Below are 25,200 nucleotides of genomic sequence, written 5' to 3'. Positions count from 1 at the left end.
CCTTCACATAGAATCTGCCTGTGTTTACATTCAGGTTCTAATACAAAGTCAACCTCTGTGCTTAGGTATTTGTCTCATGAGTTGATAATGAAGGAATTTTGATTTTCTCTCTAAGGCCATATGGGGAGAAAAATAGATGGGACATTGGAGAGAGCATTGGCTTCATTCCCATTTCCATTGAAAACTAATGTCAAAATAACCTCTGACGTCTGTAGGGGCAGGATAGATTCTCTTCTATATGTAAAGCCTGATATTCAGAAATGCAGAACAATGAGTCAAAAGTCCCATTGAGTCGGAGTTTAAATGACTTAGGAACAAGAATCCCACTAATTTTCTATCAGGCCCCTCTTTTAAATTCATGTCACAGTGCTGAAAGAATGTTTGCTGGTCCCATTCATTTCTTCTTGAAAAATCCTGATAATTTTAATAGATATGACTCCAATTATACACTACAGATATTAAATAGTTTTCAAAAACAATTGTCTAGAATAACTGATAAAGTATAATAGAGAAAGAGATGCCCAGAAATTGCAAATTGGCCATAGCTCCATTGGAGTCAATCTTCCAGACCCCATGCTGGCCTAACTCAGCTGTAGCTCTGTTAAAGTCATATGGCCAGATTGAAGAGAGTGTGTGGGAATGCCTTCAGAGCTTGTGGTTAGAACCCTCACCCCAGATGCAGAAGTCCAAGGATCCAGTAACCCTGCTGCACTGTCTCTTTTATTATGTATCCACAGTGAAACAGGGTCAAGAAGAGAGGCTGAGGGAGCCCCACAGCAGACTGTCCCTTAGTCACAGCTGAGCAGGGGTATTTGTGAATACCAGTGGGACCTGATGCTGGGATTTAGGCATCGAAAGGGGCAGTTAGATACCCAAGTCCTTTTGTGAATCCAGCCCATTTTGTCAATTTAAAGCACACAAATTCCATCCAGCGTCTCTCTCTCTCAATTTACTCTGTTTAAAACACAACTTTTACATGCGGGAATAGGGCTCTCTTTACAGGCATGCTACTGATCTGAGGATCTTTACATGTGTTTTCAATTTACTTTTATTAGAAGTGTTAATTAATTTTTATCTGGTCTTCCAGATCACAGATTTCCTAAATAAATGCCAATGGAAAATCAAACCAAAGTGACCAAATTTATTCTCCTGGGACTTTCCAGTGAACCACAGGTGCAGATTTTCCTCCTCCTGGTGTTTTTAGTTATTTACCTGGTTACTCTGGTTGGGAACATACTGATCATGTTGGTGATAAGAGCTGATTCTCACCTTCACACCCCCATGTACTTCTTCCTCTTCCATTTATCCTTTGTTGATATCTGCTATTCCTCCATCACAGTGCCTACAATGCTGATGAACTTCCTAGCAGAGCACAAAATTATTTTGGTCAATGGCTGCATTACCCAGATGTTCTTCTTTATCCTCTCAGCCGGTACAGAAATTTCCATTCTCTCAGCAATGGCTTATGATCGCTATGCTGCCATCTGTGACCCATTGCATTACATGGAGATGATGAGCAAAGGAATCTGTGTTCAGCTAGTGAGTGGGGCATGGACTATTGGGTTTTTACATGCTCTGCTTAACACGGTTTTCACCTTCAAGTTGCATTTCTGTGGGCCCAATCAAATCCGCCATTTCAGCTGTGAGCTCCCACCCATATTACAATTGTCCTGCACTGATACCTTCACCAATCAGTGTTGCTTCTCACTTCTGCTGTAATACTTGGATCAATCTCCCTCCTCCTCATCCTAATCTCCTACATTTACATCATCTCCAACATCCTGAGTTTACTCTCTGAGGCTGGGTCTACACTACAGCGGGAGTCCGACCTAAGATACGCAACTTCAGCTACGTGAATACCGTAGCTGAAGTTGCGTATTTTAGGTCGGCTTACCTGGCGGTGAGGACGCGGGAAAGTCGACCGCTGCCGCGCTGCCGCCGACTCCGCTGCCGCCTCTTGCCGAGGTGGATTTCCGGAGTCGACGGCAGAGCGATCAGGGATCGATTTTACCGCGTCTTCACTAGATGCGGTAAGTCGATCCCCGATAGACCGATTGCTACCCGCCGGATCGGCGGGTAGTGAAGACATAGCCTGAGCAGAGCAAGTGTAAAGCCTTCTCCACCTGCAGCTCCCACCTGATTGTGGTTGGTTTATGGTACCTGGCAGCTTTTATCCAGTACACAAAGCCCAGCTCAGTTTCCTCTGTGGCTCTGGATGAAATGTTTTCCATCCAGTACAACATCTTGACTCCCATGTTAAACCCCATCATCTACAGCCTGAAAAACAAGGAGGTAAAAACAGCTCTAAGGAATATATTGGGGAAATTCAAGTTTCTCAAGTAGTGTTGAACATAGAACTGTGGGTAACAAGTGTTTGGGACATTCTCAGCTCAGGTAGATGACTGACACTTCGGGCCAAGTCCTCCAGTGGTCTAAGTCAGTGTTGATCCATTGAAGTCAATTGCCTAGATCCCTAGCGCATGTAAATCAGCTATAGCTCGGTTGGAGCCTGTGACCCTGACAGGGAAGGTGAGGCTCAGGTTCAGGCTGGATCAATAGGGCAATTCATTTGTGTATGAAGACCAAATAAATGCTAAAAGGTCATGGTACTTTTGAGCCAATTCACATATAGGTATACATTAAAGGGAAATGTTAGTGCTATTGTCTACACTGATCAACTTGTTGATTTGCATTATACTTAGTTAACTCTAGATCAAAAAGATGTACAGTAAAAGTGGTTTTATCTGGCACTTCACCAGCTGGAAAACTCTATAAACCAGAATTTATGATCTTCGTTGAAATTTCAGTTTATAGTCCGGTTGGTACGGAGCCAGCAGGGGGTTGGAGCAGGGAGGGGGTGCGGGGCACAGGCTCTGGGAGGGAGTTTGGTGCAGGAAGAGGCTGGGGCAGGAGTTTGGGGCATGAGAAGGGGTGCTGGATCCAGGGGCTGCTCACCTTGAGTGGCTCCCCACAAGCGGTGACCTGTCCTGGCTGCTCCTAGGCAGAGGTGTGGCAGGCAGCTCTGCACACTGCCCCCCTCCCATGCTCCCCGAGCGCTAGCAATGCAACTCCCATTGGCTGGGCACTTGACTATTTTATTACAATGTAATGTGATAATTGCATTGTGCACACCACTAACTACATTGCTCATCAAATAAGGGTTTAAGGACTATAGCAAACAAATATTAATTTCAAAGCAAGGGGTCACTGCTGCTGCCTGAGGTCAATTACTCAAGTTACATTTCCCACTCATCCTCATCAAAGGAAAATCACAAGTGATTAAAGACCCAGCTGGCTTTGTCAGCTTCTCTTCTGAGAACAAGAATAAATATCTAGTTTAAGGGAGAAATTCTGTATCTCTGAACTGCTTGGATTCTGAAAGGGAGAACCCTAAGCAATTGGACAGAAGTTCCCAAAGCCACTTTGGGAAACCCTGAGAACTTACAGAGAACTAGCAGACATTACATCTCTGCATCATTTGGATTACAAACTAGGACTCACCTCTAATGCATTTTTATCTGCTTTAGCTTCTCAATAAATCTCTCTCTCTCTCTCTCTCTCTCTCTCTCTCTCTCTCTCATATAATTAATCTTTAGCTAGTTTACTAAAGGAATTGGCAAACAATGTTGTCTTTGGTGAGATCTGGAGTATACCTTGACCTGGGGATAAGTGACTGGCCCTTTGGGGCTGGAAGAACCTATTGTGTGGTGATTTTGGTTTTAATAACCTTTCATCACAGAAGTCCAGTTTGTCTGGGGAGTCATAGAGACCGAATGTCTAAGGGGACTGTCCGTTGGCTTCATGGTGAGCTAATACAGTGATCCAGGAACACATATTTATTTACAGTGATCCAGGAGCACATATTTATTTCTGGTTTGGTTAAATCTAACTATAGAGTAGGCCATCAGTTGAGGAGTGTCTGCCCAGTTATGACAGTCTGACCTGAGACTGGCACTCACAGTTGTGACCCACACCAGACACTGTGACAGAGCCAATGGGTCTGATCTTCAGCTGAGGTAGATTCACAAAATGATCTAGGTTTGAACAGGAGAGATTGAGAGAGACCCACATTAGGATATCCCATAACCCAGTGATAAGGGCACACTCCTGGGAGGGGAAAGATCCCTTTTTAAATCGTTTCTCCTCATCAGCTTGAAGCAGGGGTCTCCCACATCCCAAATGAGAATCCTAAGTGCTGGGATAAAAGTTATGCCAGAGCTCCTCTTCCTAATTCCATCTCCTTATTGTCAGAAAAAAACAAATGGATATAAATGGCCATGAACAAATTCAGGCTGTAAACGAGAAGAAGGCTTCTCACCATCCGAGGGGTGCAGTTCTGGAACAACCTTTCATCAGGAGCTGTAGGGGGACACAACTTAAATAGCTTTAAGAAAGAGATCGATAAATATATGACTGCGTTTCTTGTGATGGTGGGGGGTGAGGGGCGGGGGGCAGGGCTCAGCAGCCCTGGGGCTCACTTCTGGCTTATGTCTCAAGTTCGAAAAGCTCATGCTTCAGGGTTTTGGATCAGGAAGGGGATCAACCCCCGGCAACGTATATTAGGAGGGGTGGGTTTCTTGCCTCCTTCCTTTGAAATATCAGTGATGGCCACTGCTGGAGATGGGATACTGGATGGAGTGGGCCAGGCCTCTGAGGTGGCACCCAGCATTCTCTTGCTCAGATGTTTGCCTGGGCTGTTCACCTAATCAGGGATCAAGAACTAGCTAAGGACAAAAAAATATCAGCTAATTTTTAAAGAATATCAGAAGCAGGAAGGCTGACCAAAAACCAGTGAGGACACTGGATGATCAAAATGCTAGAGGAGCACTCAAGGAAGACAAGGCTGTTGTGGAGAAGCTAAATGAATTCTTTGCATTAGTTGTCACTGCAGAGGATGGGCTGGAGAACTCCACACCTTAGGTGACAAATCTGAGGAACTGTCCCAGATTGAGGGGTTATTAGAGGAGGTTTTGGATCAAATTGATAAATTAAACAGTAATAAGTCACTAGGACCAGATGGTATTCCCCAAGAATCCTGAAGGAACTCATATATGAAATTGCAGTACTACTAACTGTGATATGTAACCTATTACTTAAATGAGCCTCTGTACCAAATGACTGGAGAATAGTTAATGTGACACCAATTTTAAAAAAGGCTCCAAGGGTGATCCCGGCAATTACAAGTCAGTAAGCCTTACTTCAGTACCAGACAAATTGAACTAGAGTAAAGAACAGAATTGTCAGACACATAGATGAACATGATTTGTTGGGGAAAACTCAACATGGTTTTTGTAAAGGGAAATCATGTCTCACCAATCTACTAGAATTCTTTGAGGTGGTCAACAAGTGGGTGAACAAGGGGGATCCAGTAGATATAGTGTACTTAGATTTTCAGAAAGTCTTTGACAAGGTCCCTCATGAAGGCTCTTAAGCAAAGTAAGCTGTCATGGGATAAGAGGGAAGGTCCTCTCACGGATTGGTAGTTGGTAAAATGATAGGAAATAAAAGGTAGGAATAAATGGTCAGTTTTCAGAATGGAGAGAAGTAAATAGTGGTGTCTCCCAGGGGTCTGTACTGGGACCAGTTCTGTTCAACATATTCGTAAATGATCTGGAAAAAGGGTAAAGGGTGTGGGACAAAATTTGCAGATGATACAAAACTACTCAAGATAGTTAAGTTCAGGAAGACTGCGAAGAGCTAAAAAGGGATCTCACAAAACTGAATGACTGGGCAACAAAATGGCCAATGAAATTCAATGTTGATAAATACAAAGTAATGCACATTGGAAAACATAATCCCAGTTATACAAACAAAATGATGGGGTCTAAATTAGCTGATTCCACTCAAGAGAGCGATCTTGGGAGTCATTATGGATAATTCACTGAAAACATCCACTCAATGTGGATGCTTGTTGCAGGGACTGTTTGACAATATGGTTGTTTGTTTGAAAAGTGTGAATTGGGAGTTATTTGTTCCAGGGCCTTGAGTGGTTGATTGGAGGGAAGGCTTTGAGCCCGGGAAACTGCTTTGAGCCAAAGGCCTGGTCTACACTATGAGTTTAATTCAAATTTAGCAGCGTTAAATCGAATTAACCCTGCACCCGTCCACACAACGAAGCCATTTATTTCGAAATAAAGAGCTCTTAAAATCGATTTCTGTACTCCTCCCCGACGAGGGGAGTAGCGCCGAAATCGATATTGCCATTTCGAATTAGGGTTAGTGTGGCCGCAATTCGACAGTATTGACCTCCGGGAGCTATCCCACAGTGCACCATTGTGACCGCTCTGGACAGCAATCTGAACAGGAAAATTACAGGAAAGATGCGCGTGAACGTGAGGTCATGAGGGATGCTCGAGATGAGAGGTGGCAGGCTGAAACACTGGGGCTGCTGTGAGTCCCTTGCTGCAGCCATTTAAACAGACTAGTGTTTCTGAAGACGCGAGCATCATGAACCCTTCCCGGCCAGCCCACGTTGATGTTGGTGAAACGTCCCTTGTGATCCACCAGTGCTTGCAGCACCATTGAAAAGTACCCCTTGCGGTTTATGTACTGGGTACCCTGGTGCTCCGGTGCCAAGATAGGGATATGGGTTCCATCTATCGCCCCACCACAGTTAGGGAATCCCATTGCAGCAAAGCCATCCAGTATGACCTGCACATTTCCCAGAGTCACTACCTTTCGTAGCAGCAGCTCAGTGATTGCTTTGGCTACTTGCATCACAGCAACCCCCACAGTAGATTTGCCCACTCCAAATTGATTCCCGGCTGACCGGTAGCTGTCTGGCATTGCAAGCTTCCACAGGGCTATCGCCACTCGCTTCTCAACTGTGAGGGCTGCTCTCATCTTGGTATTCTGGTGCTTCAGGGCAGGGGAAAGCAAGTCACAAAGTTCCATGAAAGTGCCCTTACGCATGTGAAAGTTTCGCAGCCACTGGGAATTGTCCCACACCTGCAACACTATGCGGTCCCACCAGTCTGTGCTTGTTCCCCGGGCCCAGAATCGGCGTTCCACGGCTATAACCATGCCCCATTAACAGCATGATCTCCAAAGCGCCTGGGCCTGTGGTTTGATAGAATTCCATGTCCATGTCCTCATCACTCTCGCCGCCGTGCTGACGTAGCCTACTCCTCGCCGCCTGGTTTTGCAGGTTCTGGTTCAGCATAAACTGCACGATAACGCACGAGGTGTTTACAATGTTCATGACTTCTGTCTTGTGCTGAGCGGGCTCCATGCTTGCCATGGTATGGCGTCTGCACTGTTCACCCAGGAAAAAGGCGCGAAACGGTTGTCTGCCGTTGCTTTCCTGGAGAGAGGGGGAGGATGTACCCAGAACCACCCGCGACAATGTTTTTGGCCCCATCAGGCATTGGGATCTCAACCCAGAATTCCAATGGGCGGAGGAGACTGCGGGAACTATGGGATAGCTATGGGATAGCAACCCACAGTGCAACGCTCCGGAAATCGACGCTAGCCCCAGTACATGGACGCACACAGCCGAATTAATGTGCTTAGTGTGTCCACATACATTCGACTTTATACAATCTGTTTCCAAAATTCGAATTCTGTAAATTCGGATTAATCCCGTAGTGTAGACATACCCATAGATAATTAAGGGTATGCGAATGGTAAGTGTATAGTAAAGGTATTTCCACATGAGGAAAGCTTGAAAATACTGGGATTGTTCACCTTAGAAAAGAGATGATTAAGGGGGAATTCTATAAAATTATGAAAATGTGGAGAAAGTGACTAAGGAAGTGTTATGTATCCCTTCACATAACACAAGAATTAGGAGTCACCAAACGATATTAATAGGCACTGGTTTAAAATAAACAAAAGGAAGTATTTCTTCAAACATTGCACAGTCAACCTGTGGAACTTGTTGCCATTCGAAGTTGAGAAGGCCAAAAGTAAAACTGGGTTCAAAAGAGAACTAGATAGGTTCATGGAGGATAGGTCCATCAATGGCTATTAGCTGAGATGGTCAGGGTTGCAACTTCATGGTCTCGGTTTGCATAAACCTCTGACTGCCAGAGGCTGGGACTGAATGATAGAGGATGGATCGCTCGATAATTGCCATGTTCTGTTCATTCTTTCTGAAGCACCTGGCAGTGACCACTGTCGGAAGACAGGATACTGGGCTAGATCGACATTTGGTCTGACCCAGTATGGCCACTCTTACATTTTTACTCTGAAGCGCTACAGTGGTGCAAATGTAGTGCAGCAACTGTGCTGCTGAAATATTTCTACGGTAGACATGCCCTGAAAATTATGTCTTCCTCCTGCATTTCTTGCAAGGAATGGCTTAGGCATATGCCTCCCTGAGACAGATTCCTGGCTGCGGATCACGAGCAGAGATTGGGGCCTCCCTGCAACACCAAATTTAGACACCAAATTCCATAAGAGGGGTGGGGTTTAGGACACACCTCTCTCATTCCCATCTCCTATTGGATAGCTAAGGCAGCTCCCACTTTGCATGCCGGCTTTTGTGGATCCTGTTCTGAGGTGCCTATCTCACCACAGTCATTGTTCAGGCAGCCTAGGTGCCTAACCCAGTGATTTTCTTTGAGGAGCCCAGTGATTTTCTGGGCACCTAAAAGTTGCAGTGCCTAAGTCCTTGTGTGAATCTGACTCTAAAATTGATGACTTTTCCCCGAAACATTTGTTTTGAAATTTATCTTTTTTGGGGGAGGGGGGGTGAGGTTGGAGAGAGAAACATAAAAAAGGATAAACACACAAAAAAAAAAACAATGCAAAAGTGAAAAGAAATCATGTTTTTTCCAGGTTGAACAGAAAGATTTTTCATTCTGGCAAGAAAATTGAAATAACTCTCACTTTAGGTCAACCCTGATTAAAACAGACTGTTTTTTTAAAGACACGTTAAATAGTTTAATTGAGAGTTAATGCCAAAGCTCCTGATATGTGATGGAGGAGCACAGGTCCACATGTACTCTCATCTGGAACATTCACTTCATTCTTTTACTATTTCTATTTTATAATTGTATAATTTGATTTTTAATTTTCCATTTTTAAAAATATTTTCTTTGACATTTTTTGTTTTAAATATCTTTATATTATTTCTATTTTATTGTATTTTATATTTATTACTTCGATTTTATAGTCTTTGGGTTTATTTTATTTTCATGTTTTTACAGTTTATTTTTATTTTATCATTTTTATAGTGTATGTATTATTTTAATTTTATGTCCCTTTGGTTTAGTTTATTTTACTTTTTATATTTCATTTTTACTTTTATTTCTTTTACAATTTTGAATGTTTATTATTTTAATTTTATATCCTTTTCATTTATTTTATTATCTGTAGCTCTATATAATTGTTTTTCTTTTTTAATTTATTTGTTTACAATTATGATGTATTCGCAAAACTAAATTTCACTGAAAATGACACCATCCCAATGGAAAGTTTTGATTTTGATGACTCAAACATGTTCCTGATGGAATATTACTCCATTAGAAAATTTCCAGTCAACATGCAATTTCCACTAATCCTATTGATATTGATTTTACGCAGGCTCTGAATACAGGGGTGAGGCAGTGACCCAAGGGTTAGGGTCTCTAGAATGTGAAGGATTTCAGGGACCTTGAGGTTTTGGAAGATTGGATTGGTTTGAGGTCATCTCAAAGAATTTTCCTCTGCCTAGAGCATCAATGGGAATTCTCTGGGCCTGTCTTTAGTAGACAGCTGGCCCCACAAAGCCATTTATAGAGGAAATTCACAGTCTATTTATAGGGCCAAGCTCTTACTGAGGATAATTTATTAAAAGATATTACTGGGGATAATCTTGATAAGAAATAACACTGCAATATCTAACCTGTGTTTGTGGTTTGTAGCCTGCATCTCTTCAGTCACAGCAATGTTGTAAAGGTGTGTGGAGTTCGTGGGGTGGCTAAAACAGACTTAGAGGGATATTTGGTCATGTTTGTAGATAGCAAGAAGATTCAGATATTATGATCAACAAGGTTGTGATGCCATAGTTTAAGGGTGCTGTGTTATCAATTTCCTTTCGACAAATCTTCTATTCCTGAAGAAACAGGACATCGCAGCTCAACTTTTAACACACAGCACTTAGATTGGATCAGAGGGAAAGCAAGTGGAAATTTATTTAAAGAAGATCAGATATTCAAATGGTAGCCAGCAGAAGTATTAGAAACAAAGGGTTACATAGACAATAAAACATCAACACAATAACAAGCCTCGACTTAGCTATAACATGAGATCCTCCTGTCTATGAAGTTTAGCTCATCAAAAGTTGTTCTCTTACCAGCATTTACTGTAAATGTATTCTGTAGGTGAAGGATGCAGAGTGAGTTTTTCTACCAACAGTTATAGTCCAAAAGTTTATTGCCATCTCTTTCCTGCTGGTTTATAAAACTCCCCCTCTCAGAAGATATTACAATCCCTTCATTGGCAGTTCACTCAACTGTAAAAATGGGAGTCCATTATGAACCATACAATACTCAATTTACATGTATTCAGACTGATAAATAACACTTGTTTATCGACTTCTGGTGACTGGCTCTAACTCACAAGCCATAAATAAGAACATAATTTTCAGTGTATATACATAGTTCCTCACATATTCTCCGTACGTACATCTCACAATGCTGATGATGACCAGTGTGACACGTGTTTTCTGTCGTGACCTTCCATGGTTCCCTTTGTTGAACTGTTTGTAGAGAGTAGACCCAGAGGATACCTCAACCATTATTCACCCTGTGTCTTTTGCCAATTGGCAATAAGCAGCCCCTGGGTCACGCCATGAGATGCATAGGGGGAGAGGTAAGGGCCTGAGAATGGAATCCACAAAACCCAGCACCTAGGCGGGGAGTCACTTACTTTAGCCAAGACCAGATGCTGACATGAGAAGTGTGTCCTAAGCCATGCTTCTCAAAAAGATCGGCACCTAAATCTGGGCTGCAGGGAGGTGCCTTTCTCCACTGGCGATCTACGAACTAGAGACACAAAACAGCTAGTGGGGGAGGAGCTCTCCTTTATAACTTGTAGCCCCTGTGGCTAGGGAACTCACCTGAGGTGTAGGAGGAGACCCTGGTTAAATTCCCCTTCCCCTGTGCGTATGCCCAGAGACAGAAAGTTAGGTTCTTAGGGACTTACAGCAAATAGTTCGGTGTCTAGTGAATTGAGGGTTAAGTGGAAGTTAAGTGTGTGGGTGGGTGGGGGGGTTGTGGATCACAGCAGTGCCTAAATCTCGGGTTTAGGTGTCTAAGTCCCTTGGTGAGTCTGGCCTTTGGTGACTGTCACAGAAATCGTGAAAACCTCTAAGCACATCTGTTACTTCAAGTAAATCAGTAGGTGCCATTTTCTTTCCCTTCAACTCTCCTTTCTACACACAGGTTTAGATAACCCTTATCACCTGTCACCCACTCTGAGCAAGTTACAATGCACACCTCTGACAAAGAGATGGGCCAGAGTCTGCTTTTCTGGTGGTGAGGCTGAGATCACATGCTCTCCATGTCATTTCACCTTCAGTCCATTAATTCATGAAAGCCACACATTTCCCAACAGCTTTTCTCAAGGCCAACTTGACATCTTTGTTTCTCAGGCTGTAGATCAGGGGATTAAGCAGGGGTGTCAGGACCGTGTAGCAAAGGGAGAACACTTTGTTCAGCTCCTGCAGCATCTCGGTTTTTGGTAAGATATAGACAATCATCAGGGTCCCGTAGAAAATGGTCACCACAATGAGGTGAGAGGAGCAGATGGAAAAGGCCTTTTTCTTCCCAGCAGTAGAAGGGATTCTCAGGATGGCAATTATGATATAAACATAGGATGTCATGGTCAACAGAAATGGAGGTAAAGTGAATAAGACGGAGCCCCAAAAGGTCACAAGTTCCATCTTATGGGTGTCACTGCAGGACAGTTTTATCATTGGGGTGAGATCACAAAAGAAATGGTCAATTTCATTAGGGCCGCAGAAAATTAACTGTGACATTAAAAATATGACAATGATAACAGCCAAAAATGCACTTATCCAAGATCCAGCTGCTAGCTGGAAGCAGAACCTGTTATTCATACGGGTTCCATAGTGCAGTGGTTTGCATATTGCTAAATACCGATCATAAGACATTGCAGCTAGGAGGTAACATTCTGTGTCAACTAGAGAACCAAAGAAATATAATTGTACAAGGCAACCAGTAACAGAAATGGTTCTGTCCCCAGTCAGGAGACTGGCCAGCATCCTGGGCAGGATGGTGGAGGTGTAGCAGGTCTCCAAGCAGGACAAGTTCCCCAGGAAGAAGTACATGGGGGTGTGAAGGTGCTGATCAGACACAACTAGTACCATGATGAGGATGTTCCCGGCCATGGTCACAATGTAGATCACTAAGAACAGCAGGAAGAGAAAAATCTGAAGTTCAGGATGATTCCCAAATCCCAGGAGGATGAATTCTGTGATGGACGTTTGATTTTCCCATTCTGTGTTTGCCATGGGTTGCATCTAAGAGTCACAGAACAAATCAGAATAGAATTTGTAGATCACGTTTTATTTCAGTACACATCATTCTAGAAATATTCAAAACTTCACTGCCAGGGAAGTGAGTTGCCTCAATTTGGAGTACATTTTTCATATTCTGGTGCCCTATTTCAAACAAAACGAAATCAGAGAGGTTCCTTCTCTAATCAAAGACCTGATTGGTGCTATGAATGTTTAAAAGACCTGCTTTTATATTCTACCTCCTGAGATGAGAAATGTCCCTCTTTGGCTAGGTTTCCAGTACAGTGTAGACATACCCATAGCAACTAACCCAGGGTTTGTTAATTCCATGATTTTCAAGGCACCTAAACATTAGGTGTTGCAACGGTGATAGTTGTAATTCCCAAGTCCCTTTATGGATCAGGGCCTAAGGGTCAGATTTGTAAAGGGAATTTGGATGCTTAATGGGATTTTGAAAAGCATTTAGGTGTCTATTTCCCCTTGACTTTAATGAATTTTAGGCCCCTAGGTTATTTTGAAAACCCACTCAGCAACTAAATACCTTTACAAATCTGTCCCTAAGTGCCTATATGGGGAACAAATATTTGGTAGTGGTCACTTGAGTCTAGCAAGTATAAAATGATCCAATGGTTGGAAGTTGAGGCTAAATAAATTCAGAATGGATATAAGGCATTAACAGGGAGGGCAATTAACTATTTGGAGAACTTACCAAGGTTCGTGGTGGATTCTCCATCACTGGCAATTTTCAGTTTCAACTGGATGTTTTTCTAACGGACCTTTCTCCAGTTCTACCAGGAATTATTTTGCAGAAATTCTATGGTCTGTGTTTACACAGGAGGTCAGATGATCATAGTAGTCCATTCAGGTCTTGGAAATTATGAGTCTTTGAAAGTTTGTCTTTGCATTTCCCCATTCGATTTCAAAGAGGAAGAGTGGGTAAAGGTTGCTTTACCTTTAAGGCTGATCTGAATGTTCTTGTATCTCTGATCTGACCCCCGTTCAGTCAACATTTTGGAAACCAGGATATTTGTTGCACTCTCTACCTTCAGTCACCATTTGCTTCACTTGCTTCCATTCTCTGAGCAGACAGCCGGGGTCCTGAGATCCCGCTTGGTACCCATTTCCTTGTGTGAAGTACCGAAGAGCCTGCATATCTTCTGATTCGTTATTTATCCTTCATGTGAGGAAGAGGAATTTCCCTTGGCATTTTGGCTGATGGGTGGTTGAAATTAAGCAAAAGCTAATCACATCTGTATTCTCTAGACTGTATTAACAGCAATGGGAATGGAGTCAGCTCTTAACCTCAAAGGGAAAATTATGGAGTGGGAAGAATGGCTAACCTCCAAAGGCGTCTCAGGTAGATGAGATGACAGCTCAAGTAAAGGTGACACAATAATTCACCAAGTCATGAAGATAAGTTTAGTGGGGGTGATCCTGAATATTTTGTGCAACTAATTGTTAGGTGCAGTCTGGCTAACAATCACAGAATCTAGACAAAATAGAGTAGGGTCTCTACCTCAGAAATGGAGGTTGGATGGGGTTAGAGAGAATATAGTGTGTGTGTGTGCGCGCGCGCGCGTGTGTGTGTGTGTGTGTGTATGTAAAGGAGGTCAAATCTATCAAATGTTTCTTTTTGACATGTGTAATCCTTCTTAACTATTCTCATGTGAAAAAAGATATGTTAGCAGGATCATTAGTGGATCATTGTATGACCAGAAATAACATATTAGGCCTATATATGGACTACTGAACTGGGGTTTATGTTATATTGTATGGATGGACTTAAATACATATAATGTGATCTGTTTAGGGCCAGATTCTTTTCTTAGTTACATAAGTGGAAATTTAGTGTAACACTCATGACTTCAATTGATTTATTCTATACTTGTACCAGTGTAACTGACAGCAGAATCTGCTACTTATGTTCTAACTTCAGTCTCAATGAATTTAAAGAGACAAAAAATGTTTCTATTGAAATAAAATGTCACTGGTTTTGGATAAACTACTATTTTTTTGTTTTAGTTTTTCTGGAAACTGACTTACTTGATTTCAGTCTATCTATCAAATCATTAATAAATAATGGTAATTTTTTTTTCTAGTATATGCCGAATATAAACATAATTCAACTTCTGTTAGTTTCTTTACGGTGTAGCATCCCCCATGTATATCTGCTGCTATCTGGTGGCCACTGCTTGGAATAGCTTCATCCTTTTCACCTCTTAAATTGTACATCCATCTTGATCTCAGTACTGTATATTTGTATTATACACCCTCTTCTCATCCCTTTCTCCTCTCTCAGACCTTCTAGTATGATTTATAAATTTGAATTTCCCAGCCCTCAGCTGCCAACTTCTGATTCCATCTTTCACTTTTTATTTTATTTTCCTCTTTGTAAAGTTGTCATAGCAAATACAACTGTGTATAAATACAAACTTTCAATAAGAGTTTAGACATCCTATTAAAAATCTTATGTTTATTTCTGTCTTTCCAAGTTGCCCATCTCAGATCTCAGATGGAATTTCAGTGCCTAACTCCTTTAGGCCACTTTGGAAATTCCAGACAACATCTAGATTGTTGCCAAATCTTGCAATATTTTATTCTTTAAAGCCCTAGCTCCTGGATTCCTGTGATTACATGAGAATCTCAATGTTATGTTAAAAATAAATTACATTTGTAGCCCATCTGGTTTGAAGAAAAGCTTCAAAATGTAGCCTCTTGAAGGCTCAATATCCATAAGGCAAATGAAAAAGATCCTCCTCCTCCTCCTCCTCCTCCTCTTCTTCTTCTATTAAACAAAGCAGTGGCAGAACCTATCCAAAGACACATACATTCACACAGAGAAGAAACACTCTCATGCATACACAAACATATATTGTCAACTGCAAGCATTCAGAAATTATGTCAGACCCCCAAAATCTCAGGAGGTGAGCTTGAAAATCATGAGATTTAAAAAAAAATCAGGATGCTTTTCATTTGCCTTCTTGTTTCTGAGATTTTAGGGTTCACTCAGCTCACATTTTTTCCATGATCACATCTGCAGCATTGTTACATACAAAATGAAATGCAGCTCTGGAAATGGGCATCATGTGTCCACATCCCACTTACATCCCAACTAAGGTTTAAGGGTAAGTCTACATTGCAATCAGAGGTCATGAGTCCAGCATGTGTACACATACATGCACTACCTTTGATCTATCTAGTTTGGGCACCAATAGCAGTGAAGCCATGGCAGCATGGGCTGGCCATGCCTGTTCAGAACCCTGGCTATGTATTGGGGTGGCTAGCCCACACTGAAGTCCATGCAACCACAGCTTCACTGCAGTTGGTACTCATGCTTGCTAGATTAACAGAATAATAGAAATGTAAGTCTGGAAGGGACCTTGAGAGGTCATCAAGTCCAATCTCCTGTGCTGAGGCAGGACCAATTAACCCTAGGCCAGCCCTGGCAGGTGTTTGTCCAACCCATTCTTAAAAACCTCCAGTGATGGGGATTTCACAACCTCCCTTGGGAGCCTGATCCAGAGCTAAACTACACGTATAGAGAACAAGTTTTTTTCTAATATCTAACCTAATTTCCCTTGCTGATGATTAAACCCATTACTTTGTGTCCTATCTTCAGTGGACATGGAGAACAATTGATCCCCATACTCTTATTAACATCCCTAAACATATCTAAAGACTGTAATCGGGTCCCCCTCAGTCTTTTTTTCTCAAGACTAAACATAACCAATTTTTTAACCTTTTTTCACCGGCAGGTTTTCTCAACATTTTATCATTTGCATTGCTCTACTTTGGACTCTCGCAGTTTATCCAAATCTTTCCTAAAGTGTGGCACCCAGAACTGGACACAGTACTTCAACTGAGGCCTCACCAGTGCTGAGTAGAGCGGACAATTACCTCCCATGTCTTACATACCACACTCCTGTTCATACATCAGAAAGATATTTGACTTTTTTGCAACTCCATCACATTGTTGACTCATATTCAATTTGTCATTCACTATAACCTCCAGCTGCTTTTCAGTAGTACTACCACTTAGTCAGTTATTACCCATTTTGTACTTGTGCATTTGATTTTCCTTCCTAAGTGTAGTATGTTACATCTTCCTTTATTCAATTTCCTTATGTTGATTTCAGATCAATTATCTAATTTGCCAAGGTCTAATTTGAATTGTAATCCTGTCCTCCAAAGTGCTTGCAAACCCTTCCAGCTTGGTGTTATCAGCAAATGTTATAAGCATATTCTGCAGTCCATTATTCAAGTCATTAATGAAAATATTTAATAGTACCAGATCCAAGACTGACCCCTGCAAGATTCCACTGGATACACCCTCCCAGTTTTACAGTGAACCACTGATAACTACTCTTGCAGTAATGTCTTCCCTAGTTTGCTTATGAGAATGTCATGTGGGACTGTATCAAAAGTCTCACTAAAATCAACATATATTATGTTTACTGCTTCCTCCCATCCACTAGGCCAGTAACCCTATCAAAGAAGGAAATTAGGTTGGCTTGGCATGATCTGTTCTTGACAAATCTATGCTGGCTATTCGTTATAACCCTATTATCCCCTAGATGCTTGCAAATTATTTAATAATTTCTTGTTCCAGTGTCTGTCCAGATATCAAAGTTAGGTTGACTGGTCTATAATTCTCCAGGTCGTATTTGTTCCCCTTTTTTAAAGCTAGATACTATTTTTGCCCTTCTCCGGTACTCTGGGACCTCAATCATCCTCCATGAATTCTTCAAGAAAATTGCTAATAAGTACCCTAGGATGGATTTAATCAGGCCCTGCCAACTTGAGTACATTTAACTCATCTAAATATTGTTTAACCTGTTCTTTCCTTATTTGGGGTTGTGTTCCTTCCCCCTTGTTGTTGTTATTAATTCTGTTGAGTATGTAGTGACTATTAACCTTTTTAGTGAAGACTACAACAAAATAAACATGGCTTAACCATGCCTTTTAAGGGTGTGCACACAATAGATGGAGAGCCCTAGTGAGTTAGACCCAATATTCAGATTACTGGAAGGTCTCAAAACATTTTCTTGCATTTGAATATCCCCAGACTTTGGATCTGGATTTTGCATCTTGGAACCATTGTTACTGAAAACTGAAGTGAGGAGATTTTCATTGAAATATCCAGATTTCTTCTTCTTCTTCTTCAATGTTCTGTGAACAATAACAATCCTCATTCCAATCACTTACAGGCTGGAAAACCTGAGCACAGAATTAAGAAGTTAGAACTGATCAGATTTGTTTTAACATCTTCATAAATATGTTAACAAATAAAATACCAGAGTTCAGATTGCTTTGATTCCTTGGGAATTCTGTTATGTCTTTTGTATGATTATTTAGGAATCAGTGCAGTGTTTGTGAATACATTCATGAATGACATGGCTGTGTAGAAATCTGGAAAAGCTGAACTAAGAGTAACAAACAGAATATCATCTCCCTGAGTCTGCAGAGAGCCCTAACCAATCACCCTCAGAGGGGAAGCTTGCCTGAGTCAGACCAATGCAGCAACATCTCCCTGAGTCTGCAGAGGACCTGAAACAATTGCTTTCAGATGGAGAAGTTGTGTTGTTAACAAAACCTTATTTTCTGAAAATCCTTTTCTTGGAAATTTTTTAACCAGTTCTAATTTAGGCACCTTTGAACATCCATCCCCTTTTGTTCCACTTTACTGTGAACAATTAGGAAGCCATGAGAGGTACCCAGGATATTTCTGATGCATTGTAGGCTTTATTTATTTGAATGTTCAATGGAGAGCACACACACACACACACACACACACACACACACACACACACACAAACATCCCAGGGCCAGTGATACAGATATTAACTAGCAAAAGAAGAGAACCTCATTACAAATAATAGGCCAGGTTGTGATCTCAGTGGGAAGACAAAGGACCAGCTCCCCAGATGGATTAAATCATTGGTTTCTTTGGAGACAATTGGCCAGATTCCCACCTGGTGTAAATCTGTGTCACTCCTTGGGAGTCAGATAGAAAAAAGAAAATGTATATAGCTCGAGTTTAAAACTGCAATCAGCCCAGCCTCCCATGTGCCATGTTCTAATTGTCTCCACATTTATTCCAAACAAATCCAGTCTTACGCTTAAGGAGATGAACTTCCATTCTTGCCGCTTGCTATTCTGAAGTAAATTGATCTAACTGCATTGACCCAATGGGGCCAGATCCCCAGCTGGTGTAATTGGCCTTAGCTCCATTGGAGTCCATGGTCCAGATCCCCCGCTGGTGTGAATGGGTGTAACCATTGAAGTCCATGGGCCATATGCTCAACTGATGTAAATCAGAGTAGGTCTACTGATGTCAGTGCTGATTTACCCCAGTTGCGAATCCAGCCATAGTGCTGAGCAAGGTGATAAATATGAAGTGAAACAGATTGTGTGCATGACATTGACAGACCCCTAATGTGCATGCCCATGCCCATGAGGGTTATGTTTAATGTCATGCAGGAGGGGGAAGTGAGGTTTGTTCTGGCTCAAGGATGCCCCAAACATTTGGGTCTCTTCCAGGATCCTCCCTTTGCTGCCAGCTACATTCATTTTTGCTGAGTTGAGATGCCTTCTGCTATGCTCTTCTGTGTAGTTTCATCGATTCCAAGGTCAGAAGGGACTACTGTGATCATCCAGTCTGACCTCCGGGATAACACCGGTCAGAGAACTGCCCCCAAAATAATTCCTAGAGCAGAGCTTTTAGAAGAATAAGGTGAAGGGTAGGAAAATATTTGGGCACATGTCTAGAGAGAGAGTCAAAACATTTAAAAAAAACCAGGAGTACTTGTGGCATCTTAGAGACTAACAAATTTATTTGAGCATAAGCTTTCGTGGGCTACAGCCCACTTCATCAGATGCATAGACTGGAACATATAATAAGAGTATATATATATATATATACATACATACAGAGAAGATGCCATACCAGCTTTAAGAGGCTAATTAATTAAGATGACCTATTATCAGCAGGAAAAAAAACTTTTGTAGTGATAATCAAGATGGTCAATTACAGACAGTTGACAAGAGGTTAAGGATAGTTATCATAAGGAAATAGATTCAAGTAGTGTAATGACTCAGACATTCCCAGTCCCTATTCAAGCCAGAGTTAATGGTATCTTATTTGCAAATCAATTCAAGCTCAGCAGTTTCTCATTGGAGTCTGTTTTTGAAGTCTTTCTGTTGCAAAATTGTCACCTTCAGGTCTGTTACTGAGTGGCCAGAGAGGTTGAAGTGTTCTCCTACTGGTTTTAGTCTAGTATCAGAGGGGTAGCCGTGTTAGGCTGGATCTGTAAAAAGCAACAGAGGGTCCTGTGGCACCTTTAAGACTAACAGATGTATTGGAGCATATGCTTATGCTCCAATACATCTGTTAGTCTTAAAGGTGCCACAGGACCCTCTGTTGGTTTTAGAGTGTTATGATTCCTGATGTCAGATTTGTGTCCTTATATTCTTTTGCGTAGAGACTGTCCGATTTGGCTAATGTACATGGCAGAGGGGCATTGCTGGCACATGATGGTATGTATCACATTGGTAGATGTGCAGGTGAACGAGCCCCTGATGGCATGATATATGCCATCATGTGCCAGCAATGCCCCTCTGCTGATAATAGGTCATCTTAATTAATTAGCCTCTTAGAGCTGGTATGACATCTTCTCTGTATGTATATATATACTCTTATTATATGTTCCATTCTATGCATCCGATGAAATGGGCTGTAGCCCATGAAAGCTTATGCTCAAATAAATTTGTTAGTCTCTAAGGTGCCACAAATACTCCTGTTCTTTTTACGGATACAGACTAACACGGCTGCTACCCTGAAAACATTTAAACTTTTTTTTCCCAAATGGTGTTTCTTTTCAAAATTTTGCTAGGCTAGTTTCTTAAAGGATTAAAAAAAAAATCCAAAAACACAACTCAGCTAAACAATGTGAAAAAAAAAACTAAATACAGAAATGAAAATAATAATAATAATAATTGGAGATAGACCCAAAACAAAAAAAATTTTTTTTTTTGATTTTTCAATTCAGCCACCCAACAAAGAAAATCAGTCATTTGCTCAGCTCTACTTTGGATCCTAAGTCACATTTTGAAAACTAAACACATAGGAGCCTAAATCCTTTTGACTAAATCCCAGTATGAGCCTCAGTTGTCAGAGCTCAGCTGACATACTGTGTGTGTGAGACCCATTTTTAGAGATTCCCTCAAACTCAGTTTCTTGTGCTGGCGAGGACACAGTGGGTACGTCTACACTGCAGTAAAAATCCCCACGGCAGAGAGTCTCAGAGCCTGGGCCAACTGATGTGGGCTTGTGGGGCTTGCACTGTGGGGATTAGAAATAGCAATGTCGACTTTCCCGCTGGGGCTCTGAAATCTCTCAGGTGTGTGGTCTAGCCACTGGGCAATGAGATATTCTGATATGAGGGTCCCTCCCTCTTTTTCATTGAAGCTGTTCTACTGTGGATAAATAATTAAAGAGACATTGGGTCCGAGAGACAGTGCACAAGCATGAGAATGACACTATAGCCTGGTGGTAGAGCACTTAGCTAGGAAGGGAGTGGCCCACAGTCCCGTCCCCTTGACCTTTTGTTATTCAGCCCCAGTGGAACAGTTTCAGTAGCAGTGACAGCGGTTACTCCATGTCAGAATAGCTCACAGCCCAGTCGTTCCGACACTCACCTGAGAGGTAGCAGATCCGTGTTCAAATCCTTTCTCCCCTCAGGCAGAGGGGGGACTTAAAGAGGGGGTCTCCCACATCCCAGGGGAGAGGTCCAACCACTGGGCTAAAAGTCACAAGGACATTTCTCTTCACCCCACCCTGGCTTCTTGCAAGAAACATGTGTGACAGGACTACCAGGGTGCAACCTGGAACTCCAGCCTGGGCTGTCCCTCACAATGCTTTGCTAGTGACAAGCAGCCAAGCTTAGTTTGCCACTTTGTCAAAGGATAGTGGACATGCACCAGCCTTTGTCATCTGAGAAGATTCCCCAAAGTACTTTAGACAAACTCACTGGTAAGATAAAACATTAAAACAAGTTTATTAACTGCAGAAAGATAAATATTAAATGATTATAAGTCTCTCAACAGGAGAGACTGAAACAGGCCCATATCAAAGTATCCCACAAGTGGCTGGTGAGGGTGCAGATCTGCAAGGCAAAATCCTGCTTCGCCTCAGGCTACGCCACTGTAGTGCATCTGGTGATCACACACTATGACAACGGGCGAGCCCTCTCCTGTTGGCATAATTTACTCCACCTCCACGAGAGGCGGAAGCTATGGGGGTCTCCAACATCCCAGGTGAGCTACCAGTGGGCTACCAGTTATGATGAATGACAGTTAGTTGACTAAAAGTCCATTTGTGAATCTAGTCTAGGGTTTCTTAGAGCATATTTGCAGCCCAGTCCTGGAAAAGGATGCTCTGAATTCAGACTATCAAGTAATACTAGAAAAGGAAAGTGTAGTCTAAACCTTACACTTACCCAATGAAGGGGAAGAACTGTACCATATGAGTTATGCACCAAATGAAAACAACTTAAATTCTGGACTTTACATACTGAGTATTAGCAATGTGTCACCTGAAAATGAGTGTCAGCCCAGCGATTGTCCGTAGAATATTCATAATGATAAAATGTGAAAAAACTGATCTGCTAAAGGATGCAGCTGGTGAAAAAATTGGAGTAAAAATTGTTTTCATAGAAAAAAATGAACTTTTTTTTCCAAACTAAATCTTATTAAAAATTATCCACATTTTAAGGGAAAGAAACATATATTCAGTAAACAAATTCACACAGATTGATTGATCGATCAATAGATAGATTAGATAGATACCAGTACAGAAATGGCTGCTAAAATTTATCATTTACTAAAAATCATAACTTCATATATATACATACACAGGTGTTTAGTAAATTAAAAAAGCAGTAACCAACTTCATAATGATTTCTATATAAATTTAAATAAATGGAATTTAAAAATATTAGAAAGTGGCTCTGATTTCAATCCCCTCCAAATAGAAACAACCTCAAAATAAGGAGACTTTTCATTAAACTGGGTCTTTGGGTTTTTTCCATTTCTGACCAATATTCACCCACAGAGAATTCACAAACAAAGACATTATGTTTATTCATTAAATCGTTCTGTGGAACCACTTCCCTTTCCCCTGGCATGAGTTAATAGCCCATCAAGAGGGGCAACACAGACTGCTACGCTTGGATCCAGATTCTCTCCATTTTGATTTATTTTACACAAATTAGCTTGGATGGCCCGAATTCTTCTGAAATTCATAAATTTACTGAGAGCTTTCCTCAGGGCCTCCTTGACCTCTTTGTTTCTCAGGCTGTAGATGAGGGGATTGACCAGGGGGGGTCAGGACAGTGTACAGGAGAGAGAACACTTTGTTAAGGACTCTCAGTATATCAGTTTTTGGTAACACGTACACAATAGTGATGGTCCAATAGAAAATGGTCACCACAATGAGGTGAGAGGAGCAGGTGGAGAACGCCTTCTGCCTCCCGGTGGTGGAAGGGATTTGCAGGATGGCAAAGATTATGCAGACATAGGATGTCACAGTGAGTAGAAATGGGGGCAGGGTGAATATAAAGGACAGGGTAGAAGCCGAAAGTTCCACAAGGCGGGTGTCACTGCAGGATATGTTCAGCAATGGGTTGAAATCACAAAAAAAATGATTAATTTCATTGGGGCCACAGAAAGCTAATTGTAAAATCATTCCAGTTACTATGGAACTAGCCAGTAACCCGCTCACCCAAGACCCAGCTGCTAGCTGGAGGCATAACCTGCCATGCATAATTATTGTGTAATGCAGGGGGTTACATATTGCTAAATAGCGATCATAAGACATCGCTGCTAGGAGATAACATTCTGTAGCTGCTAAGCAGCCAAAGATATAATATTGTATGACACATGCATAGAAAGAAATGGTTTTGTCCCCGGTCAGGAGACTGGCCAACACCCTGGGCAGGATGGTGGAGGTGTAGCAGGTTTCCAAGCAGGACAAGTTCCCCAGGAAGAAGTACATGGGGGTGTGAAGATGCTGGTCAGCCACAACTAGCGCAACAATGAGGATGTTCCCGGCCATGATCACAATGTCGATCACCAGAAACAGCAGGAAGAGAAAGGTCTGCAGCTCCGGGGTATTCCTGAATCCCAGGAGGATGAATTCTGTGACGGATGTTTGATTTCCCCATTCTCCATCTGCCATGGGTTTTGTCTAGGGGAAAACCAAACAAACTCTGAAGGATCATTTGGAAAGTGTGGAGTTAAATGTTCATATTTTGACATCACTCTATTCCACATATGTGTCCTTCTGGGTACTTTTAAAGGGCTGTCTGGAAAAGATCAAATCTTCAAACTGAATTTGATAATTTTTGGAGAGTGTGTTAAGCTCCATTTCTGATAATATCACAAACACAGAACAATGCACGATAGGCTAAATCTGACAGGAATAGCAAAGTTCTTGGCATGAGGGGAAAAAAAACAACACAGTATAAAGCTTCCATCACTGCCACCTTTTCATTCTTGCTTTGGGACACTTGCTCCCATATTTTCCCCTTATTCATTCCAGGGTTGCCCTGTCATAGGCAGGCACATTTCAGTGAAGGCTACCAAATAGGATCTGGATTGAAATCTTATTCCTAATGATCTAAGCTTGGCTTCACCCTTCCCTTACCATTGGTGCTGATATGTACACCCTCAGTAATTCTTTGTGGGCTGGATCTACAGACTGACAGACCGACGTACATACACACCACTGCAAATGAGACATGTTAAAAACAGTGCTATGCCACTGGTATTCAAGGCCCGATTCACAACTGCCTTGTAGATAGGGCTGGTTGAAATGTTTTAATCAAAACTGGTTTTAGGTGGAAAATTGGATTTTGGTTGAAACACTTTTTTTTTTTTTTTTGGCAAAAACTGTCTGTGGAAATCTTTTGTTATTTTTCTCAAAATATTACAACCATAAAACAAAAAAATTTGGCCAAAAAATTGGAGCTGTACTTTGCTCCTCAGACCTTTCTCATCCTCAATGGGGCAAGGCCTCCATGATACCCATCTCCCCCTCACCAAAAAGGGAGACTGTGGTGCATTGTGGGTGATGGAGTCCAGCTGGGGATCCCAGCCCATAGAGGAGAATGGAGACTTGAGGAACAAACAGCAAATCACATTTTTGCCCTACGTCTTTTGGTTTTCAGCAAATTTGTTCATGAAATTCCCCATGAACAAAACATAATGTTGGGAGGAGCACTACTTCTGCCTTGTGCAGTCACTTGCTCCTCTGCAAAGCAAGTGCCAAGGGGTGTGAGACACTTTTCACACCCATTTTGTTCTGGGACACATATACAGACTCAAGGCAGGGCTCAACATTCAGGCCCATAGTATTCTACATATTATTCTTTTTCTGGAACAAACCAGGGACAATCTTGAGGAACAGTCCAGGCACTGCCTTGCTCCTTGAAAATATAGCGTAGACCAGGGTTTTCAACCTTTTTTCATTTGCAGACCCCCCCAAAATTTCAAATGGATGTGCAGACCCCATTGGAAATCTTAGACATAGACTGCAGATCTCCAAGGGATAGACCACTTATCTAGACATACTATAAGAGGATGCACAACTGGATGGAAAGATATACTCATAGAGTAGTTATTAATGGCTCACAATCGATCTGGAAGGGTATATCCTGCAGGGATCTCTCTTGGGT

General features: G+C 41.8%; 1 protein-coding gene and 2 pseudogenes across 1 annotated transcript; 1 reads left to right on the top strand and 2 right to left on the bottom strand.

Moving 5' to 3' along the window:
- The first annotated feature begins 1,107 nt into the window (after nt 1–1,107).
- LOC112116185 lies at nt 1,108–9,969 on the top strand (annotated as a pseudogene).
- A 1,540-nt stretch (nt 9,970–11,509) lies between these two features.
- Nucleotides 11,510–12,460, bottom strand: LOC112116186 (olfactory receptor 11A1-like). Its single transcript, XM_024213510.2, has one exon. It carries the CDS (start codon nt 12,458–12,460, stop codon nt 11,510–11,512), a length of 951 nt encoding a protein of 316 aa, XP_024069278.2.
- Nucleotides 12,461–22,603: 10,143 nt separating this feature from the next.
- Nucleotides 22,604–23,702, bottom strand: LOC112116187 (annotated as a pseudogene).
- Nucleotides 23,703–25,200: the final 1,498 nt, after the last annotated feature.

This window comes from Terrapene carolina, unplaced genomic scaffold (genome assembly GCF_002925995.2).
Source record: "Terrapene carolina triunguis isolate 2854851 unplaced genomic scaffold, T_m_triunguis-2.0 Scaffold612, whole genome shotgun sequence".
Classification (NCBI taxonomy): Eukaryota; Metazoa; Chordata; order Testudines; family Emydidae; genus Terrapene; species Terrapene triunguis.
Note: the sequence above shows the minus strand (reverse complement) of the source record. Positions and strands in the feature narration are given on the sequence as shown.